Source organism: Bufo bufo, chromosome 2 (assembly GCF_905171765.1).
Source record: "Bufo bufo chromosome 2, aBufBuf1.1, whole genome shotgun sequence".
In the NCBI taxonomy this organism is placed as follows: domain Eukaryota; kingdom Metazoa; phylum Chordata; class Amphibia; order Anura; family Bufonidae; genus Bufo; species Bufo bufo.
In genome coordinates this window covers 525,329,080-525,351,615 of record NC_053390.1, presented here as the reverse complement: position 1 = coordinate 525,351,615, position 22,536 = coordinate 525,329,080, and the positions used below count along the sequence as shown (strand labels likewise).

The 22,536-nt window shown below is 44.1% G+C and overlaps 1 protein-coding gene across 1 annotated transcript in view; it reads left to right on the top strand.

Annotated features, from left to right (window-relative positions):
* The window catches only part of PRKG2 (protein kinase cGMP-dependent 2), a 174,927-nt gene that overhangs the window by 7,054 nt on the left and 145,337 nt on the right, over positions 1–22,536 (top strand). Inside the window, exon 2 of the mRNA XM_040420449.1 lies at positions 9,770–9,936. Coding sequence (XP_040276383.1) covers positions 9,770–9,936 — 167 coding nt within the window. The remainder of the gene's footprint in view (positions 1–9,769; positions 9,937–22,536) is intronic.

The window sequence follows — 22,536 nt, the reverse complement described above, 5'->3', positions numbered from 1 at the left end:
TGGTTCGAATCGAATATATTTGCGGCGAATTACGTTAAATAACGGCTATTTCCTCGCTGCTGAGAGCCTTTATAGTGGTGCAGAACACTGTGCCTTGTAGTAACACACATAGGGAGTCTGCTTTGGTAGTGAAATAATACTGAGTCCGTATGACATGCAAATGACAGGCTTCGCTTTTAGAATCACTGCACACTTATTAGGGCAGTCACAGGGCCAAAACTGGTCAAATAACTCAAGTATGAACTCAGTCTTACAGGTCGATGTTAGCGACAAGAAGAAGCGCACTCCTTTTACACCATCGCCAGCTGATTCCACATAGATGTCTACAGAACCTGTTCTATTAAACGCGTATACAAGTAGAGCAGTAAGTTTGTGTTGACGTCACTGATTAATTTGCCCTTCCTCTGATACGTCAGAATTTCAGAACAATAACCCACAAAAAACGGATCTTGTCTGTGGAGCATACGCCTTTACTCGGTCAGCATTTGCTCAATAATCCATCAGTATTTCTAATGCCCAAAAAAAACTGGAGTGGATGTAAAACTGAGATGACACATGAATGGAATATTTGCATGTCTTCTGTGTTTTGTACCCACTCCTGTTTTTGGCTACCAAATCATAAGCCAATTCTGATGGGACCATACAGGCCTTACAGCTGCTACACAGACAGGATCCGTTGTCCATCTCATTTTTCCTTCCTTCTGACAGATCAGAAGAAAGGTAAAAAAAAAATCATGATGTCAGCCAGGCCAAAAGGCAAAATAATGGCCCAGTCATGAAGTAGGGAGGGTGGGAACAGCATGAGAAGTCCACAGAGTGGACCTATTAATATTGATGAGGTGGAAGCAGCATCAGGATACCACAGAGTGGCAAGGTGACATAGTGTGGATATGGCAGCAGCAGGAGGATACCACAGAGTGGCAAGGTGACATAGTGTGGAGATGGCAGCAGCAGGAGGAGGATACCACAGAGTGGCAAGGTGACATAGTGTGGAGATGGCAGTAGCAGCAGCAGCATCAGGATACAACAGACTGGCAAGGTGACATAGTGTGGATATGGCAGCAGCAGGAGGAGATCACAGAGTGGCAAGGTGACATAGTGTGGATAAGGCAGCAGCAGGAGGATACCACAGAGTGGCAAGGTGACATAGTGTGGCGATGGCAGCAGCATCAGGATACCACAGGGTGGCAAGGTGACATAGTGTGGATAAGGCAGCAGCAGCAGGAGGATACCACAGAGTGGCAAGGTGACATAGTGTGGAGATGGCAGCAGCAGGAGGATGCCACAGAGTGGCAAGGTGACATAGTGTGGATAAGGCAGCAGCAGCAGCAGGAGGATACCACAGAGTGGCAAGGTGACATAGTGTGGATAAGGCAGCAGCAGGAGGATACCACAGAGTGGCAAGGTGACATAGTGTGGAGATGACAGCAGCAGGAGGATGCCACAGAGTGGCAATGTGACATAGTGTAGATAAGTCAGCAGCAGCAGGAGGATACCACAAAGTGGCAAGGTGACATAGTGTGGATAAGGCAGCAGCAGGAGGAGGATACCACAGATTGGCAAGGTGACATAGTGTGGAGATGGCAGCAGCAGGAGGATACCACAGAGTGGCAAAGTGACATAGTGTGGAGATGGCAGTAGCAGCAGCGGTATCAGAATACCACAGAAAGGCAAGGTGACATAGTGTGGATATAGCAGCAGCATCAGAAGACCACAGAGTGGCAAGATGACATAGTGTGGAGATGGCAACAGCAGCAGGATGATACCACAGAGTGGCAAGGTGACATCGTGTGGAGATGGCAGTAGCATCAGGAGGATACCACAGAGTGGCAAGGTGACATAGTGTGGAGATGGCAGTAGCATCAGGAGGATACCACCGAGTGGCAAGGTGACATAGTGTGGAGATGGCAGTAGCATCAGGAGGATACCACAGAGTGGCAAGGTGACATAGTGTGGAGATGGCAGTAGCATCAGCATCAGGATACCACAGAGTGGCAAGGTGACATAGTGGGAAGATGGCAGCAGCAGCAGGAGACCACAGAGTAGCAAGGTGACATAGTGTGGATATGGCAGCAGCAAGAGGATACCACAGAGTGGCAAGGTGATATAATGTGGAGTTGGCAGCAGAAGGATACCACAGAGTGGCAAGGTGACATAGTGTGGATAAGGCAGCAGCAGCACCAGCATCAGGATACCACAGAGTGGCAAGGTGACATAGTATGGATATTGCAGCAGCATGAGGGAGGATACCACAGAGTGGCAAGGTGACATAGTGTGGAGATGGCAGCAGCAGCAGGAGGATACCACAGAGTGGCAAGGTGACATAGTGTGGAGATGGCAATAGCAGCAGCATCAGGATACCAAAGAGTGGCAAGGTGACATAGTGTGGATATGGCAGCAGCAGGAGGATACCACAGAGTGGCAAGGTGACATAGTGTGGATAAGGCAGCAGCAGGGGGATGCCGTAGAGTGGCAAGGTGACATAGGTGACACATTTTGGGCGGACAGGCGAGTTCTCCTTGGGGTAACTATGGCCCCCGCCGCACTAAACACCTGCTCTGATGCCACACTACTGGCCGGGCAGGGCAGCTTTTCCAGGGCAAACTCTGCTAGTTGCAGCCACAAATCCAGTTTGGCTGCCCAATAGTCCAGCGGGTTTTCAATGTGGTTTGACAGGGTGCTGTCCAAGTATTCCACCACCTGCTGATTCAGGTCCTGCTCCAGGTCTACCTGCTGCTGCTGCTGGTGAGTAGTTTCTTCACTATGCGGGTGAAGAAAGCTACTCACCAGCAACTGTAGACTCAGGCTGCTGCTGATGGAGCTGGTACTGCTCCTGCCACCCCACCCCTCCCAAGCAGCAATGGCAGTGGAACGCGCGTGCAGAGGGCCCCCGCCCAGGTCATACCTGCAAGAGGATGGACGATGGCGCAGATAGGCAGCGGCCAACTGACTACATAGGATGTCTTTGTAGTAGTTCAGTTTGTCCTCCCTCTCAGTGGGTGTAATAAAGGCCCCCATTCTGGACCGGTAGCAAGAGTCCAACAAGGTGGAGAGCCAGAAGTCATCCCTCTGCCGAATGGTGACAATTCGACTGTCACTACGCAAGCAAGTGAGCATGCATCGGGCCATTTGTGCAAGTGACTCGGAGGGACTCCCTGCCTCCATCTCTAGTGCATACTGCCACAGTGTGTCTGTGTCCTCTGTCTCGTCTTCCTCATCGCCCTGGTGCTCCTCTGGCTGCTCCTCCTCCTCTCCTGTCACCTAAGTAGAAAAACCACCAATTTGGCTACACATTGCCTGTGCTCCAATGTCCTCCTCCCCCTCCTCCTCTTCTTCCAGTTCAGCCCCCACAGGGTTCATGTGGGCGTGAGATCTAGGCGCCACGTCTCCAGTCCCCTGACCAACCATTGTTACTAGCATCTGTTCCAACACATGAAGGAGTGGAATGACGTTGTTCATCCCGTAGTCCTGGCGACTGACAAATAAAGTGGCGTCCTCAAAGGGCCTGAGCAAATGACAGGTGTCACGCATGAGCTGCCACTGGCTGACATCAAAGTTACACAGGGGAGTACTCCTATCCGCTTGCATCATCAAGAAATCGTATAGCCGGTCCAATATACGGAAACGTCGTATATCAGCCTATGTTGGGGGATGCCGTTCTGCCACTGCAGCTCAAGGATAGTGTGCTTTGTGGTGTACGAGTGGCTGAAGTGCATGCAAAGTTTCCTGGCCATTTTTAAGATGTCTTGCAGATGGGTTGAAGACTTCAGGAACCGCTTGACAACCAGATTGAACACGTGTGCCATGCAGGGCGCATGGCTCAGCCCTCCTTGACGTGGCGACGACACAATGTTCTTCCCATTGTCGGTCACCATGGTTTTCGATTTTCAGTTGTCGGGGAGAAGGCCAGGATTCGATTTCTTGATGAAGGACACGGAGCAGTTCCTCCCCTGTGTGACTCAGTTCGTCCAGGGAAACAAGGTGCAGAACAGCGTGACACTGCCGTGCCCTGCACATGTGGTATGCTGGAGGGGAACTGTGACTTGTCCCTGCACTGGAGGCTGAGGACATGGTGGAGGATGAGGAGGCAGAGGCAGATATTGTCGCAGGACCAATGGCATGACAACGTGGAGGCTGAAGCGGTGTCACCTGGCCAAGTTGCTGGTGTGGCTGTGCAGGAACCACATTCACCCAGTGGGCCGTAAAGTACATGTACTGTCCCTGACCGTAGTTATAGCTCCACACATCGGCGCTGCCGTGCACTTTGGCAGACACCGACAGGCTCAAGGACCGGCCCACCTTCTGTTCTTCTACATATTTGTGCAGGGCTGGTACTGCCTTTTTCGCAAATAAATGAAGGCTTGGGACTCTACACCTTGGCTCAGCACAAGCCATCAGTTCTCTGAAAGGTGTAGAGTCCATGATTTGGAAAGAGAGGGACTACTGCACCATAAATTTGGACAGGAGCACATTCAGCTTCTGCGCCCTTAGATGCATGCACGCATACTGCTGTCTCTTGGCAATTGTTTTGGTGATCGATTGCTGACAGAATGACTGACGAGGAGTAGGAGGAGGAGCAGGAGCATCTGGACCAGCAGACAGACAGCTCCCTTCGGCTGAGGTGGTGGAGCCTTGACTGGCTGACACCAGGTGCATGCCACTGGGTGATGCAGCGGTAGCTGCGGCAGGCTGGACCACCACATCGGAGCCATGGTTCTCCCAGGCCACTTTATAGCGACGCTGCATATGTTGATGCAGGGCTGTAGTGCTAACATTGACACCCTGGCCACGCTTCACCTTCTGCCCACATATTCTACAAATGGCCACGTTAACCTCCTCTGGTAGCTTAATAAAAAACTGCCACACCACCGAGTAGGTGATATTTCCCCCCAACAGTCCGCACTGACTGACTGCTACTGCCACTGCCTCCGTGAAAACCTGCACCACTACTTCCCGGGCAGGTAGGCTGCTGCGAAGCAGGTGGTCTACCCCGGGCACGTTTGGCTCCTGACCTCCCACTGCTGCCACTCTGCTGACTCCCAGCCATGCTACCACCTTGCTGGCTCAGCCGCTGCCTCACAGGCAAGCTGCCACCCTCTTCTCCTGATGATGATGAAGCCCCTTCTGCACCCTGCTCCCAAGTGCAATCGGCTTCATCATTATCGAGTACTGTCTGCACATCACTGATGTCCTTTTCAACGGTCTCTGGGTAAGGAGCCTGACCACTCACAACACCACCTCCCACACCACTCTCCCCATCAGAGGAGGAAGCGGCGGATGTCTCCTCAGGATCTTGGCTTGGCAGTAGCTGCTGACTGTCCTCTAGTAGCTTGTCCTTGCTGTATAGTGGAGCTGAGCCCACAGCATACAATACTTCTGTGGCTGAGGTAACAGCAAAGGACAGAGGCAGGTTGAGGACAGATAAGGGCACAGGACCTGCTCCCAGGCCATGCCAACTAAGGGTTGTGTCTGACGAACCCACCGACTGTTGGCTGGGGGTGTCTGATGTCACTTGGGATGAAGTGGATGACCGAGTTATCCAATCAAGAACCGCTGGGTTGCTGGTGAAGACATGACCTCTAGATGACACCGGGAGCTCAGGCCTCTCGCTGCGACTCCTGCTGCCACATCCCCTTATTCTGCTGCGACCTCTGCCTGCGCCAGAAACGTTTATGCCTCTACCACTCCTTTGTGCATGGCCTGGCACTTCTCTGTCTGACATACTTTTAGCTGAACTAAATAAATTAAAAGCAAATTAAAACACCCCTAAAAATTAAAAAAAAATTAATTCTTTTTTTACTGAAATATGCCAGTAAATGCTTTTAGCAGATCTAAATGCACCAGTAAGGTGCGTATATATTTTACTTTCTGTACTGAAATAGGCCAAGAAATGCTTTCAACACATATAACTGCAGAAGTGAACTGAGAATATATTTTTCTTTTTGTACTGAAATAGGACACTAAACGCTTTCAACACATATAACTGCAGAAGTGAACTGAGAATATATTTTTCTTTTTGTACTGAAATAAGCCAGTAAACGCTTTTAGCAGAAATAAATGCACCAGTGAAGTGCGTATATATTTTACTTTCTGTACTGAAATAGGCCAATAAACGCTTTCAACACATATAACTGCAGAAGTGAAATGAGAATATATTTTTTATTTTTGTACTGAAATAGGCCAATAAACGCTTTTAGCAAAAATAAATGCACCAGTGAAGTGCGTATATGTTTTTCTTTCTGTACTGAAATAGGCCAGTAAACGCTTTCAACCCATATAACTGCAGAAGTGAACTGAGAATATATTTTTCTTTTTGTACTGAAATAGGCAAGTAAACGCTTTTAGCAGAAATAAATGCATCAGGGAAGAGCGTATATATTTTTCTTTCTGTAATGAAATAGGCCACTAAACACTTTGGCCACAAATAAGTGCACCAGTGAAGTGTGTATATTTTTTTATTTCTATAATGAAATAGGCCACTAAACGCTTTAGCCACAAATAAGTGCACCAGTGTAGTGCGTATATGTTTTTCTTTTTGTACAATTTAACACATATATCTGTAGAACTGAACTAAGAAAATATATTTTTTTTTTTACTGAAATAGGCCAGTAAATGCTTTTAGCAGAAATAAATGCACCAGTGAAATGCGTATATATTTTGCCTTTTTGTACTGAAATATGCCACTAAATTCTTTCACAAATAAATGCAACATTGACGTACATATATATTTTTTTCTTTTTTGTACTGAAATAGGACACTGAACGTTTTCACCACATTTAACTGCAGAAGTGAAATGCGGATATATTTTTCCTTTTTGGACTGAAATAGGCCACTTAACTCTTTCACAAATAAGTGCAACAGTGAAGTGCGTATATTTTTTTCCTTTTTGTACTGAAATAGGACACTGAACGCTTTCACGACATATAACTGCAGAAGTGAAATGCGTATATATTTTTACTTTTTGTACTGAAATAGGCCACTAAACTCTTTCACAAATAAATGCAACAGTGAAGTGCGTATATTTTTTTCCTTTTTGTACTTAAATAGGACACTGAACGCTTTCACCACATATAACTGCAGACGTGAAATGCGGATATATTTTTCCTTTTTTGTACTGAAATAGGCCACTAAACTCTTTCACAAATAAATGCAACAGTGAAGTGCATATATTTTTTCCCTTTTTGTACTGAAATAGGACACTGAACACTTATACCACATATAACTGCAGAAGTGAAATGTGTATATATTTTTCCTTTTTGTACTGAAATTGGCCACTAAACTCTTTTCACAAATAAATGCAACAGTGAAGTGCATATATTTTTTCCCTTTTTGTACTGAAATAGGACACTGAATGCTTTCACTACATATAACTGCAGAAGTGAAATACGTATATATTTTTAATTTTTTGTACTGAAATAGGCCACTAAACTCTTTCAACACTAATAACTGCAGAAGTGAAATGTGTATATATTTTTATTTTTCCACAGATAGAAGCCACTAAAGGCTTTTCAACATAGCCCTTGCACTCCAATAACACATTGTAGAATGCCAGAGCTGTATAATGGCTATTTGGATTCCCAAATAATGTTTCCCTGCACTTGTAAATCGCTTTTTTTCTTTACAATGAGGTTTTTCTAGCACTGTCCCAAACAACTTCAGACGTCTTTTCCCTGCACTTGTAAATTGCTTTTCTGGCACTGTCCCTAGCGCCTTCTGACATCTCTCCTGCACTAAGATGCTGTGAAATGATCCCTCCCTATCCTTTTCCTACACTTATAAATCATTTTTTTATTATTTTTTTTACAATGAGGTTTTTCCTATTGCTGTCCCTAGCGCCTTCTCACATATGTCCCTGCACTCTGACTCTAAGATGGCCTCGTATTTAAAGGGCTGTGATTTCACAGGACTGGCTGGCTGCTGATTGGCTGCATGCATGGCATTATGGGTCAACCCGCCTTCCTAGAGTTCCTTGCCTCATGTCCATTTTAGGAAAAATTGTGATTTGTTACCACGAAGTGAGAGGAAATTCACATTTGTTGCGAATCAAATTTTTCCTGAAATTTGGATCGAATTCCACTTCGTCAGCTTCGATTCGCTTATCTCTAATAGCTACATACGAGGAGTGTTCAATAAGTTAACTACCTGCATATGAAAACACTTTTCAATGTAATCCCCCTTGACTTCAACACACTTATTCCACTTCGACTCCAGTGATCGGATGCTCTCAGAATAGTAGGATCCTTCTTGCTGCTGTAGGAACCCTGTTACCACTTCTTTGCATTATCATCAGAAAATCGTTGCCCACGCAGAAATTTCTTCAGGTTCAGAAAGAGAAATTAATCAGTGGGAGCCGGGTCTGGGCTGTAGAAGGGGTATGGTTAAACTCCATCAAGCCATATTCTCTGATAGCAACTTGTGGTTTGTGAGACTTGGAAGCATTATTATGAAGCAGCAGCACACCTGCCGACAACTTCTCACGGCGTTTCTTTTTGATTGCCTCACGTAATGCCTTCATTGTTCAAACGTAGGTGTCTCTAGTAATTGTTGTCTTGTGAGGCATGATTTCAATCAATAAAATGCATTCTGTATAAAAAAAAAACTGTACCCATGATCTTTCCAGCTCACTGCTGAACACAAAATTTCTTTGGAGTTGGTGACCCCTTGTGCATTCATTGTATGGACTCTTATTTAGTCTCAGGATCAAGGTGGTGGACCTTGATGGTGGTCATCACCCCTATTAATTCGAGAATAGAAGTCTCCTGGATTTTCTCTAAGCATGTCTAAATGTTTTTTGCTAAATTGCTGGTGACAAATTTTTTGCTCAGACGTCAATATTTGTGGCACCCCCTGGAAAATGACCTTTGACATCATCAAAACATCATAAATTAAGTAATACTGCAAACTATGCCATCTGAAATGCCTAATTCATGAGCTATAACACTGACTTTGACACAATAATCTTCCAAAATCATGGCTTCCACTTTACGGCACATTTCCTCTGAAGATGCTTCGACAGGTCGCCCTGAATGGGGGTCATCTTCAATTGATTTCCTACCCCATTTAAACTGCTTGGCCCAAAATTTAACTTTTAGTGGAAAGGTGCATCAACACCATATACATCAATCATCTTTTCATGGATTTATTTAGGCTTCTTTTCGTCCTTTGTAAGGAATTTAATCACTGAACGAAGTTCAAAATCCCTCACTTTCTTTGTATACATGCACTGTACTTCACTTGCCATCCTGTCACTTCCAGTGCTTTCATCAGACTGAACTGCTACAGTGTGTATTGCATGTCCAGACATGTCTCAACCTGCACAGACGAGCTCAGCTCTCACACTGACAGAACATGCTGGGGTAGATAACTTATTGCACATCCCTCGTATATGAACTCGTACACTACCTTTTCACCATATACAAAGTACTGTAATAACAATGCTAAAATGCTACCAAGTGTTTGTAAAAGGTTGCTCATAGACCCATTTACAGACTCTAGCTATGCTTGGGTCAACCTTCTTTTAGTGTCATATGGTAACATAATTATAACAGGCTAGTTCAGTTCTTGTAAAATACTGTAGCATCAGGAGGATATTTAGATAATAACAGAGACTGATGCTGAAAACTGACACAAAGAATCTATGTATTCTTATGCTTGCATGATGTTTCGTTAATGCTGTGTTGTTATATTCAGGGCAAGATGTTAATAATGACTTTTACACATTGTCAAATTTGTCTATTAAAATATTTTCCATTCTCTGTTCCTTTTCAAGTGAGAAAAAAATGATAACTGAGGCCTTAAACAAGAATCAATTTCTAAAGCACTTAGATCCTCATCAAATCCGGGACATAGTAGAATGCATGTTTGAGAGAAGATATGCTCAAGGAGACTATATTATCAAGCAAGGAGAACCTGGCAGCCATATCTTCGTATTAGCTGGTAGGTGTTTATCTCTAACTTGAACATTTGTTGGGTGGAACCTGTCTTTATGATTGCTCATACCCTTTAGTTAAAGTTCATCTGTGACTGAATCTAGTCATGGAGAAAAATAGAGCAGGTGATGTGGTCAAGAACATACAGGCTGCACTCAATGTGTACTTAAGTAAACATATCTGCTAAAATGGAAGCTGGAAGGCAACAATGAAATAGTGTCCTTTCACATAAAAACTTGTTATACTCTAACTATTTCTGGAGCCTTAAGAGACCACACTTGGTATCCCAATACTCTTAAGAGCTAGCATTTCACTGGTGTGTCTGCATTATGTATGCAAATCCAAACCTCAGCAAACATCTAGTGTTGCTGACGTTTATGAACATTTCCAAATGTGTCTTGTACCTAGACTTCACAAAATAAGGTTATTAGATTAGAAACAGAATATAGACACAAATATTTCATTTATAGACTTGAGTTTGTCTTTCTACAATAGGAGCGTAAACAAAAGTAGCCATTTTAGAAGTGACGTATGAATAATCATCACACTTTTGATAATGACATCAGAATGTTACTTAAAGGGTAAGAAACGTTTCTATACACTCGTTTTGCACATGAACACGGTAAAAGTGTATTTCCAGACATTAATTTTGCATCCAATTCTATTGAGTTGGTTGTGAGATTCGATTCAAGATTTTTATGCATTTTTTAAAATAAAAACAATCCCAAAATTATCCCCTTTTTGGGGGCAGATGCCTGCCACTGTTTATACACACATGGTGGTATTGGAAGAAGCAGTAGCTTGTTTTTAATTATCCCTTTTTGAGGGACAGAAACAGGTTTGGTGTTATTTTAGATTAATCAGATTTTATTAAAGTTTTCATCAGATTAAACTTTACAAAATAACAAAAACTCCTCGTAGGAGCTCCATGTCAACTGTTTGGTGTTATTTTAAAGAAAATATGTATTGTCATTGAAAGCGAAGAAACAAGGACTCGTTACAAAATCCTTTAAAAAATGATCCTTTTTTGGGGAGCAGTTTCAGGTTTGTTATACTGTGCAAGGTAGGGTTCCCAGCAGCAGCAGTACAATATGCAACATAGTGGACAAAGCAGGAGATGTGTGGCTGTGTAGGGGTAGTAGTAGCGGCATCAGCAGCACAGTATGGAACATGATGGGCAAGGCAGGGCATATGCTGCTAATGTAGTCTCAGTAGTAGCAGCAGGGAAGCAGCTGTACAGTATGTAACATGATGGACAGGCAGAAAGTGGCAATGGCATGTTTAGGCTGGTGATAATTATCCAATTCCCACTTTTAGCAATGGCAGATCTCTTTATTGGCATCAGTTGGAGGTGTGTGAAAATCCTCATGGATCCATATCTAAATTATTTTCACAAATTTTTAATGTTTTCTACACTTGTGGAGAATATGCTTTAGTATGATGATACCACCTGCTATGGTGAATACCAAGATATCTCTTACAGTACATTGGAGGGTAGACAAAACAGTACACTGATGGCAAACTAGGCCAGTTCCTGTCCAATTTTGTGACTCTATGGGGTCAGGGATCAGGGTATTTACCAGAGAAACAGTACTGTCCAGGTGTGACTAAACCTGGTCATGCATATTCATTTGATGATATGTGTCAGGTTGACCCAGCAGATAAAAAAAAATTGTTTCATCATGGCCAGCAAATTGTATTGGCTGCTGAGGGTCCTGCTCCTTCTGCTACTTATGAAAGCAGTAGTGCTTTCAGAGGAGGTGGAGCCTTGACCCTACTTGATGGGACCCTACTCTATAATAACTTCTCTCACTGTGACAACAGACATTGGCAAGAGTATGCTTGGCTAATAGGCCAATTTTGCCTCTTTTTCAGAAGCAGGCAAAAATTCCCCATTTTCCTTTTACAGCTAGGGTGTAAAAAGCAAAGCTATCCAATAGCCATCCCTTTGCTTCATGCTAATGATAAGCATGTCTGCAGCCAACAAGCATCTTGCCATGCTCACCACTGTGTACAAGGATCGAGTTGTTTTAGTCTCTGTTTTGCACTACGATAGTTAGTCATGGCCAGCATAGTCATCATCATCATGCGTGCCATGTCAGTCTCATCCATTAGCCATGCCTGTGAAAACTTCATGTTCCCCTCCACCACCAACTCCTTCTCATTCTACTCAAGTCCTAGCTGCTGATCCTCAGAACCATACGTCAGGTACGCTAGTTTGTGTTCAGCTGAATTTATTTAATTAACTTTGATATATTTTTTGAAGAAACAAGTGGTCAGATAGACTAAGTCCAGAACATTTTATGGTCACTGTGACGCAGGACAATACATCACGAACTACAGTATGTGATCAATTGAATTTTTCAACATTAACTTGATGAATTATTTTTAGTATACATTTTTTCTTAATATATAAAAATATATGGTACCTGTGATGCAGAACAAAACATTGGGTACACTAGTCTGTAATGAATGTAACTTTAAAATTATCTGACTTTTTTTGTTTAACATATATAGTCAGTAACTGTGACACACACCAATATGATGTTAGGTACACTAGTCTGCCAACAACTGAATTATTTTTAATAAACTTTAAAATCGTTTTACTTTTTTTAAAGTCTACTACAACATACAGTGGATAATTGTGATGCACACCAAGACATCAAGTAGACTAGTCTGTGTTCAACTGAATTCTTTAAGTAATCTATGATTTGATTTTAATTTTAATTGGTCACTTAGAAATGCAGTATACAGTAACTGAGATGCAGACCAACACGTCAAACAGCAAAATCTCAACATCGGGATTAATATTATAAATTATTGCATCTGTGATTGCGAATTACATTTTAAAAATTGGAGTGATTCACATAAACAATAAATTAAGTTGTATAGCTTTAAATGCCGCAACACTGACTAAAATGGCTGCAAGCCTCCCTGAGGTGGCGAGACTGTTTGTTACTGTGAATTATGTGATGAAGATTGGGATGATTCACAATAAAGGGAACCTGTCACCTCCCAAAACCATCCCAAGCCGCCAGCAGTACCTGAGAGTAGCCAGCAGTGTGTTTCTGATGATTCCTTTCTTACTGAAGGCAGATGCAGCAAAATTACTGGAAAAGTTGTTTTATCCCCTGCCCGGCACGTTTCTCTACACCTGCTTGAAGTCACGGAAGCAGCGGCCTCCTTGCTTCAAGTCACGGTAACCATGCCCCCTTCCTTGCCCCTTCGCTGTGACTGACAGCCGGCTGTTCGGCAAAGGCAGCTGAACTCTCGTGCATAAGCGCTGTCAGTCACAGCGAAGGGGCAGGGAAGGGGGCGTGGTTACCGTGACTTGAAGCAAGGAGGCCGCTGCCTCTGTGACTTCAAGCAGATGTAGAGAAACGCGCCGGGCAGGGGATAAAACAACTTTTTCAGTACTTTTGCTGCATCTGCCTTCAGGAAGAAAGGAATCATCAGAAACACACTGCTAGCTACTCTCAGGTACTGCTGGCGACTTGGGATGGTTTTGGGAGGTGACAGGTTCCCTTTAATAATAAAATGAGTAGTATAGCTTTAAATGCTGCACTAGCACTCTCTAAACTGGTTGCTGCCAGTCTTCTTAAGGCAGCCGGAATAGGTTAGACAATGACACTCTGACTCCTGTCTCTAAAACCTATCTTTAACTCTAACTAGCAACACTAAACTAGATGTATTCTGTCTTTTAAGATATCTTTTCTCTATCTGCCAGACATTCTACCCCTCCAATATATAAGCCCAGAAAACACATGCAGTTCCTGGTTTGGATGTTGTATAGTGGCTATGACACATGCACTGATTCATCCCTACATCAAAGCATCATCCCTACTGCAAAGCATTCGTAGCAGCCCCTTGGGGTGGGGTTTTGTAATTATCCTTCTTTATCTTCCCTGTTTTCTCATCTATAAAATGACGGAAATCATTGTCAGTGATTCGCGCAGGATGAATCCCAAAGGTTACATATTTGCTAGAAAGTAAAGTTTAGGAAAATTTGTGGTGAAGCGATTCGTGTAGAATTGATATGCTCATTTCTAATTATTAAAGTTAGTGTTAAATATTAAGTATGGTCTTTTTTTTAAAGGGGTTGGCTTCTGGTTACTGTAGAGCAATATGTTTGTAAGATGATTATATGGCACATAATAATATAGCCCTTGTTGAAATTCTGTGCCCTTTTTTATAATTCACAAGGCATACCCTGTTGTTGATCAAGTCTTTTGTGCTGTTCACATGGAACTCCTGTCCATAAAATGGCTGCTGATGGAGGGTCACGTGACCAGGCAAGTTACTCAGCCTCCTCCATTGAAATACACTGCCACCAGCAATTGCATTGTTGGGAGTTTAGTGCAGAAGTAGTCTGTTTGAACAGAGGAGACAGAGTGATATGTCTGCCCACATGACCCTCAATCAGCAACCCTCAAAGCAGACGGCACAGAAGAATTGCCCAACAAGGGGACTTGTCTTATGAAATAAAGCAAACGGCACAGAATATCAACAAAAGTAAGGGATATGTAGTCTAACATCTACTATGTACTATATATTGAATAATGTATGTCTACCGGACTCAGATTCTATATTTTGAGGTTGATAAAACTGTAGTCACAATTCTGTAGGATGTTGAGTTCCAATGTTCCAGCATTGCATGCATGTGCCTTGTCTGTACAGAGTTTGTTTTAAAGAGACGCTTCTAAAAAGAAAGGGGTATCTTTTTAACTCCATATTCAGAGAAAAACAATTTTTCAATGTTTCTCTGTTATTTTTTTTATTTTTTTTTATGTTATACCATTGAAAATTAAGATCAAAATATTTTACTTATTTTACAGTCAGCCAGGGACATAAAATGGCACATTTATTAAGACCGGTATTTTAGACACCGGTCTTAATAAGCCCTATACCTGGCAGAGGATCCACCAGAGTTATGAAACAGCGCCGGCTTCTACATAACTTTGATGGATCCACCTTTGCTTCTAAATGTAAGCCAGCTTCCTAGCTGTCTTACATTTAGACCATTTTCTACGCCAAAAAAAGTATAACAAAATGGTAATGATAGTCCTACCAGCCCACACCACGCCCACTTTTTTAAGCCTAGCGTGAGCAGGGAGAAGTCCGAGATTGCGGTGCAAAGGACCTTAGCGCACGCAATCTGCGCCAGAAATATGCCTAATTTAGGTGTATTTCTGTTTAATAAATGACCTCCAAAATTCCTATATAAATAGGTAAAACCATTTTCAGGTTACTGGTGCAGTATTATTATTATTAAAGCGCCATTCATTCCACAGCGCTGTACATATAGAAAGAGGTATACATACATAATACACAACAATTGCAATAAGCATGAACAAGCCGAGTTACAGACTGGTAAAGAAGGAGAAATAAGGGCTTACAATCTACAAGGTATGGAGGAAGGACACAGTAGGTGAGGCTAAAGCTGGTCATGGAGGTATAGCAGCAGCATTGTCACTGTAGGTTGTAGGCTTGTCTAAAGAGGTGGGTTTTCAGGTTTCTCTTGAAGGTTTCCACTGTAGGTAAAAGTCTGATTTGTTGGGGTAGAGAGTTCCAGAGTATGGGGGATGCACGGGAAAAATCTTGGAGGCGGTTGTGGGAAAAGGTGATAAGAGGAGAGAAGGAGGTCTTGTGAGGATTGGAGATTAAGTGTGGGGATGTATCAGGAAAGTAGCTCAGAGATGTATGGAGGGGAGTGGGGACAGGTTGTGGACGGTGTTATAGGTATTTGTTAGTATTTAAACTAAATTCGTTGGGAAATTGGGAGCCAGTGAAGTGATTGGCAGAGGAGAGAGGCAGAGGAGTAACGGGGTGAGAAGTGGATTAGTTGGGCAGCAGAGTTGAGGATAGATTGGAGGGGTGCGAGAGTGCTAGATGGGAGGCCACATAGGAGGATGTTACAGTAGTCTAGGCAGGAGATGATGAGGGCTTTAACAAGCATTTTTTCAGACTCTTGGCTGAGGAATATACAGTAATAGCACATGTAGAACAAGCATAACAGTATGACAGCTTTATTGTTCTACGTCCACAGAAGAGCATTGCCCTTATTGTCAGTGAAATGTGTGATGCTCTAATTCAGGGTTTCTCCACTCCGGTCCTCGGGACCCACTTTCCAGTCAGGATTTGAGAATATTCCACAGAATGAATACCTGTGGTAAGTCCTGATGCATGGCCACTAATTATATCACCTGCTCAATACTTTAGGAAATCCTGAAAACATGACTGGTAGGTGGGTCCCGAGGACCGGAGTTGAGAAACCCTGCTCTAATTGAAGGTCCCTTTACATGACAGAGCAGTAGATTGTCGGGAAGGAAGTGCAGAGATCTCCTCCACAGTATGGGGAGGACCAATCCCTAATGCCATCGCTCATCCCCATACTGACTCATTGTTTGCTGGCAGCAGAGTGTGTTTACACAGCACAATCTGCTGCCAGTAAATAATATGGTTTGTGTGTGCCCAAACAAATGCTTCTTCATCCGGTAATCAGCTGAACATTTACACCACCAGATAATCGCTAACAAGGGCCCTTGAGTCACTCAACCCCCTTACCTCTGACTGAAAAAGTCAAGCCAGGTTATATTCAGTGCAAAAAGTCCAGACAAAGAAGGAAGTTAAAGAGCCTGGACAGGAAGTTATATACATAGCGTGAGTTCAGAAAATTATATTCAGAAAACCAGCCACCCATTTTGTGGGGAGGAAAAAATAACAAATACATAGAATATGGGCTGTTAATATGTCATAAAAAATGTTGATGGTAGCGTCCCTATAATGACAGTAATCTGATGCAGCAAAACTAACACTCAAAATGAAGTGAAACAAAATTTTGCTAAGGCTACTTTCACACTGGCGTTTTGGCTTTCCGTTTGTGAGATCCGTTCAGGGCTCTCACAAGCGGTCCAAAACGGATCAGTCTTGCCCTAATGCATTCTGAATGGAAAAGGATCTGCGCAGAATGCATCAGTTTGCCTCCGTTCTGTCTCCATTCCGCTTTGGAGGCGGACACCAAAACGCTGCTTGCAGCGTTTTGGTGTGCGTCTGACGAAACTGAGTCAAGCGGATCCGTTCTGACACACAATGTGAATGGGGACGGATCCGTTTTTACTGACACAATCTGGAACAATAGAAAACGGATCCGTCTTCCATTGACTTTCAATAGTGTTCAAGACGGATCCGTCTAGGCTATGTTAAAGATAATACAAACAAATCCGTTCTGAACGGATGCAGACGGTTGTATTATCTGAACGGATCCGTCTGTGCAGATGCATGACGGATCCGCGCCAAACGCAAGTGTGAAAGTAGCCTAATATGGTGGGGCTGTGTCTGCCAATAAGTTATTCATTCATTCCAAAAGCTACCTGCAGAATTATGAGTACAGCTCAGGAAAAAAATAAAATAAGTAAAGCAGTGTATTTGCAATGTTACCCAACACAGCTGAACATACAGTAAGTTGTAGATAATTCAACAAATAACGCAAAGCTTTTTTTTATTGTTGCATTGCCTTCACAGAATGATAAAAGTAGTATACTATACAAACCCAAATCGGCAGGCTAGGCATTACAGGATGTCAAGTAGGCCACCAGGCCTAACGTCATCAGTGGGTACTAGTTGCCTTGGCAGCTCAATGCAGTTGACCATGGGGAAGAGGACAATGAGGAAAAAAGCCACATGTTCTTCATTCAGTTTGCATATTGTCGGTCCCCTGGTTGCACAGGATGATGTGCAACTGACAAACAACAATTTTAAGTGTTGCTTAAAATATTAATGGGGTAATTTATGTTTAGTTGCCATAGCAACCAATGAGATTCCACCTTTTTTATTTTTGACAGCTCCTATCACGGTCGGCGTGGCTATCACATACGTGACACAGAGGGAGGGAACGAGGAAGGCCCTGCCCAAGTGAGAGGGAAGATGGTGACCCCTGACTCACCTGGCGGCTGGCACCTGGCTGCCCTGACGTCCCTAGACGGGTTCCTCACCCGTACGCCGATCACGTGCCTAAAGCCCTGGCTTTCCCTGAGCTGAGCCCTAGGTAGTGAACAGGGCGATGGGAACACTAGTCCGCACCACTAACTCTAAGGGAAAACACCAAGGGGAGGACAGACAACACAGACTCAACATATATTCCCAGGTGGGCGACAACAGGAGACAACAATAAGCCAAACAGGGATCCGGAGGGTAGCACACAGGAACAACAACCAGGATTAACCACTCCAGTGGGTCAGTATAGATGTCCAGGCAGGAAGCTCTATAACTGGCAACTAGAGAAGTGTGAGGGGAGAATATAAGGAGGTAGGGAGTGGCAGACACGAAACAGCTGAGGAGGAGAAGCTACGGATCCCTGAGAGAGACAAAAAGGATAGCAAGGCAAACACAGAAAACAATAACTAAGAAACACCATGATCTTTAGATATAGAGCGCGCAGCCACCCGCTGCGACTTCCTGACCCCGGGTATAACGGAGTCAGACGTGGCTCTTGATACCCTCGTGACAGTACCCCCCCTTTCACGAGGGGCCTCCGGACACTCAGGACCAGGTCTCTCCGGATGAGAGGCATGGAAAGTCTGAATTAACCTGTTGGCGTTTACCTCTGACGCTGGAACCCACATTCTTTCCTCGGGACCGTAACCCCTCCAATGCACAAGATACTGAAGAGAGCGGCGGACCCGACGAGAATCAACAATTCTGGCTATTTGAAACTCCAGATTACCATCCACAATAACAGGAGGAGGTGGCAGCGGCGATGGTTCTAGAGGTGGAACATACTTCTTGAGTAACGATGGAAGACGTTATGGATCTTAAAAGTCTGAGGTAGCTCCAGGCGAAAAGCCACAGGGTTAATGACGGCTACTATTTTATAGGGACCAATGAACCTAGGACCCAGTTTCCAAGAAGGAACCTTCAACTTAATATTCCTAGTAGACAACCACACATAGTCATTCACTCCTAGGTCCGGACCTGGCGACCGTTTCTTATTGGCCATGCATTTATATTTACCACTCATCTTTTTCAAGTTAACTTGCACCTTCTGCCATACCGATGAAAGAGATGAAGAAAACCTTTCCTCTTCGGGAACCCCAGAAGACCCCCCCTCTTTGAAAGTACAAAATTGGGGATGAAAACCGTATGCACCAAGGAATGGTGACTTGCCAGTGGACTCCTGATAATGATTATTTATGGCACACTCAGCTAACGGTAAGTATGATGACCACAACTCTTGGTTTTCAGACACAAAACACCTTAAATATGTTTCTAGGTTTTGGTTGGTACGCTCAGTCTGTCCATTCGACTGAGGATGGAAAGCTGAGGAAAAGGACAAGTGAACCCCCAAACGGGAACAAAAAGCTTTCCAAAACTTAGAAATAAACTGGGTTCCCCGATCCGAAACCACATCGGAAGGGACCCCGTGAAGCTTCACGATTTCACTGATAAACACCTGAGCGAGAGTTTTAGCATTAGGAAGTGTGGGTAGCGCAATAAAGTGTACCATTTTGCTAAACCTGTCTACTACTACCAAGATAACTGTTTTACCCGCCGACAACGGTAAGTCAGTGATGAAATCCATAGACAGATGTGTCCATGGCCTATTGGGAATGAAAAGTGGCAATAAAGACCCTGCTGGACGTGTATGAGAGACTTTCGCGCGTGCACAAGTAGAACAAGTAGACACGAAATCCATTACATCCTGAAGCAACCTTGGCTACCAAAAACGACGAGATAAAAGCTCCAAGGTTGCTTTACTACCCGGGTGTCCAGCAAGTGCCGAATTATGATGTTCTTTTAATAATTCAAGACGCAGGTTTAACGGTACAAACAATTTCTCTGAGGGGCAAGAGGCCGGGGCGTCCCCCTGAGCCTCTAACACCTTTCCCTCTAGAACAGAGTGTACAGCAGAGACAACCACTCCTCTTTGTAAAATAGGTACCGGATCACAAACATTACCCCCTCCAGGGAAACTACGAGATAATGCGTCTGCCTTGGTATTTTTTGCCCCAGGACGATAGGTGATTACAAAGTTAAATCTGGTAAAGAATAGCGACCACCTAGCTTGTCTAGGGGTGAGACGTTTAGCCGATTCTAGGTACAGAAGGTTCTTGTGATCCGTAATCACCGTGACGGGGTGGATTGCTCCCTCTAAGAAGTGATGCCACTCTTCAAGCGCCAGTTTAATCGCCAACAGTTCCCTATTTCCAATATCATAATTCTTCTCTGCAGAAGATAATTTTTTGGAAAAGAAAGCGCAAGGACGCCATTTGCCAGGAGACGGACCCTGAGACAATACAGCTCCCACTCCCACCTCTGACGCATCTACCTCGACAATAAAAGGCTGGGAGACATCAGGTTGAATTAGAACAGGTGCCGAGGTAAACCTCTCCTTTAGAGAGGAAAATGCATCTTTAGCGGCGTCAGACCATTTGGAAAAATCCGTCCCCTTCCTAGTCATGTCGGTAAGGGGTTTAACGATCACTGAATAATTTTTAATGAACTTTCTATAGAAATTAGCGAAACCCAAAAACCGTTGTAGGGCTTTAAGGTTCTCAGGAAGATCCCAATCTAAAATTGCCTGGACCTTCCCAGGATCCATGCGGAAACCTGAAGCAGATAATAGATATCCCAGGAACTGTAATTCCTGAACAGCGAAGACACATTTTTCAATTTTCGCATATAATTTATTCGTCCGTAGGACCTGCAGTACTTGCCTGACATGCACCTCATGTGTTTTCAGATCAGCCGAATAAATTAAGATATCATCTAGGTATATGACTACAAACCTGCCGATGAGATGACTAAAAATATCATTAACGAAATGTTGGAAGACAGCAGGGGCATTGGTCAGACCGAAAGGCATAACAAGATTTTCATAATGCCCCTCAGGGGTGTTAAAAGCTGTCTTCCACTCATCCCCTTCCCTGATACGAATCAGATTGTAGGCCCCCCTAAGATCAAGTTTGGAGAACCACTTAGCACCCGCAATCTGATTAAAAAGGTCAGGAATGAGAGGAAGAGGGTTTGGGTCACGGATGGTTATCTGGTTTAACTCACGGAAATCTAAGCAAGGACGCAGGCCCCCATCTTTCTTTTTAACAAAGAAAAACCCTGCAGCCACGGGTGAAGAAGAGGGTCTGATGTGTCCCTTAGCCAGACTCTCGGAGATATAATCTTTCATGGCTTGTCTCTCGGGACCCGAAAGATTATACAACCTGGACTTGGGTAATTTTGCCCCGGGAATCAGGTTAACCGGGCAATCATAAGGACGATGAGGTGGTAGTTTCTGACAACCCTTTTCAGAAAAAACGTCCTCAAAGTCCGAAATAAATGTAGGTAGGGAAGCTATGGAGGCGATTAAGCAATTGTTATTTAAGCAATTCTCTCTGCAATGCTCACTCCACTCCAATATCTCCCTGGCCTGCCAATCCACCACTGGATTGTGCGCTACCAACCAGGGAAGACCCAATACCACCGGAGAGGGAGGCCCTGCCCAAGTGAGAGGGAAGATGGTGACCCCTGACTCACCTGGCGGCTGGCACCTGGCTGCCCTGACGTCCCTAGACGGGTTCCTCACCCGTACGCCGATCACGTGCCTAAAGCCCTGGCTTTCCCTGAGCTGAGCCCTAGGTAGTGAACAGGGCGATGGGAACACTAGTCCGCACCACTAACTCTAAGGGAAAACACCAAGGGGAGGACAGACAACACAGACTCAACATATATTCCCAGGTGGGCGACAACAGGAGACAACAATAAGCCAAACAGGGATCCGGAGGGTAGCACACAGGAACAACAACCAGGATTAACCACTCCAGTGGGTCAGTATAGATGTCCAGGCAGGAAGCTCTATAACTGGCAACTAGAGAAGTGTGAGGGGAGAATATAAGGAGGTAGGGAGTGGCAGACACGAAACAGCTGAGGAGGAGAAGCTACGGATCCCTGAGAGAGACAAAAAGGATAGCAAGGCAAACACAGAAAACAATAACTAAGAAACACCATGATCTTTAGATATAGAGCGCGCAGCCACCCGCTGCGACTTCCTGACCCCGGGTATAACGGAGTCAGACGTGGCTCTTGATACCCTCGTGACAGCTCCTTTGGAAAATGAAATGAGGAATCTGATTGGTTGCTATGGGCAACTAATCCAGTTCTACTTTACACCAGTTTGATAAATTACCCCATACACTTTTGTCAGGTGATCAGTGGTACCTTTACATGCGCCAAATATCAGAAATGAGTGTTCATATGAACAATAATTGACCTGATCCTTAGCTGGTGTAAGATAGCCCTAAGGTATGCTTGATATATTAAGTGAATATAAAACATACCGTATTTTATTTTAGGGTCCTTATCTTTAAAGGGCATCTGTCAGCAGATTTGCACCTATGAAACTGGCTGACTTGTTACATGTGCGCTGCTGAAGACATCTATGTTGGTCCCATGTTTATATGTGCCTGCATTGCTGAAAAAAATGATGTTTTACTATTATATCCAAATGAGCCTCTACAAGCAAAGGGGGCATTGTCGTTACACATAGAGACTCTGTGCGCTCTGCAACTGCTGCGTCCTCTGCACTTTGGTTGAGTGGGCCAGGCAGTGTTAACGTGAT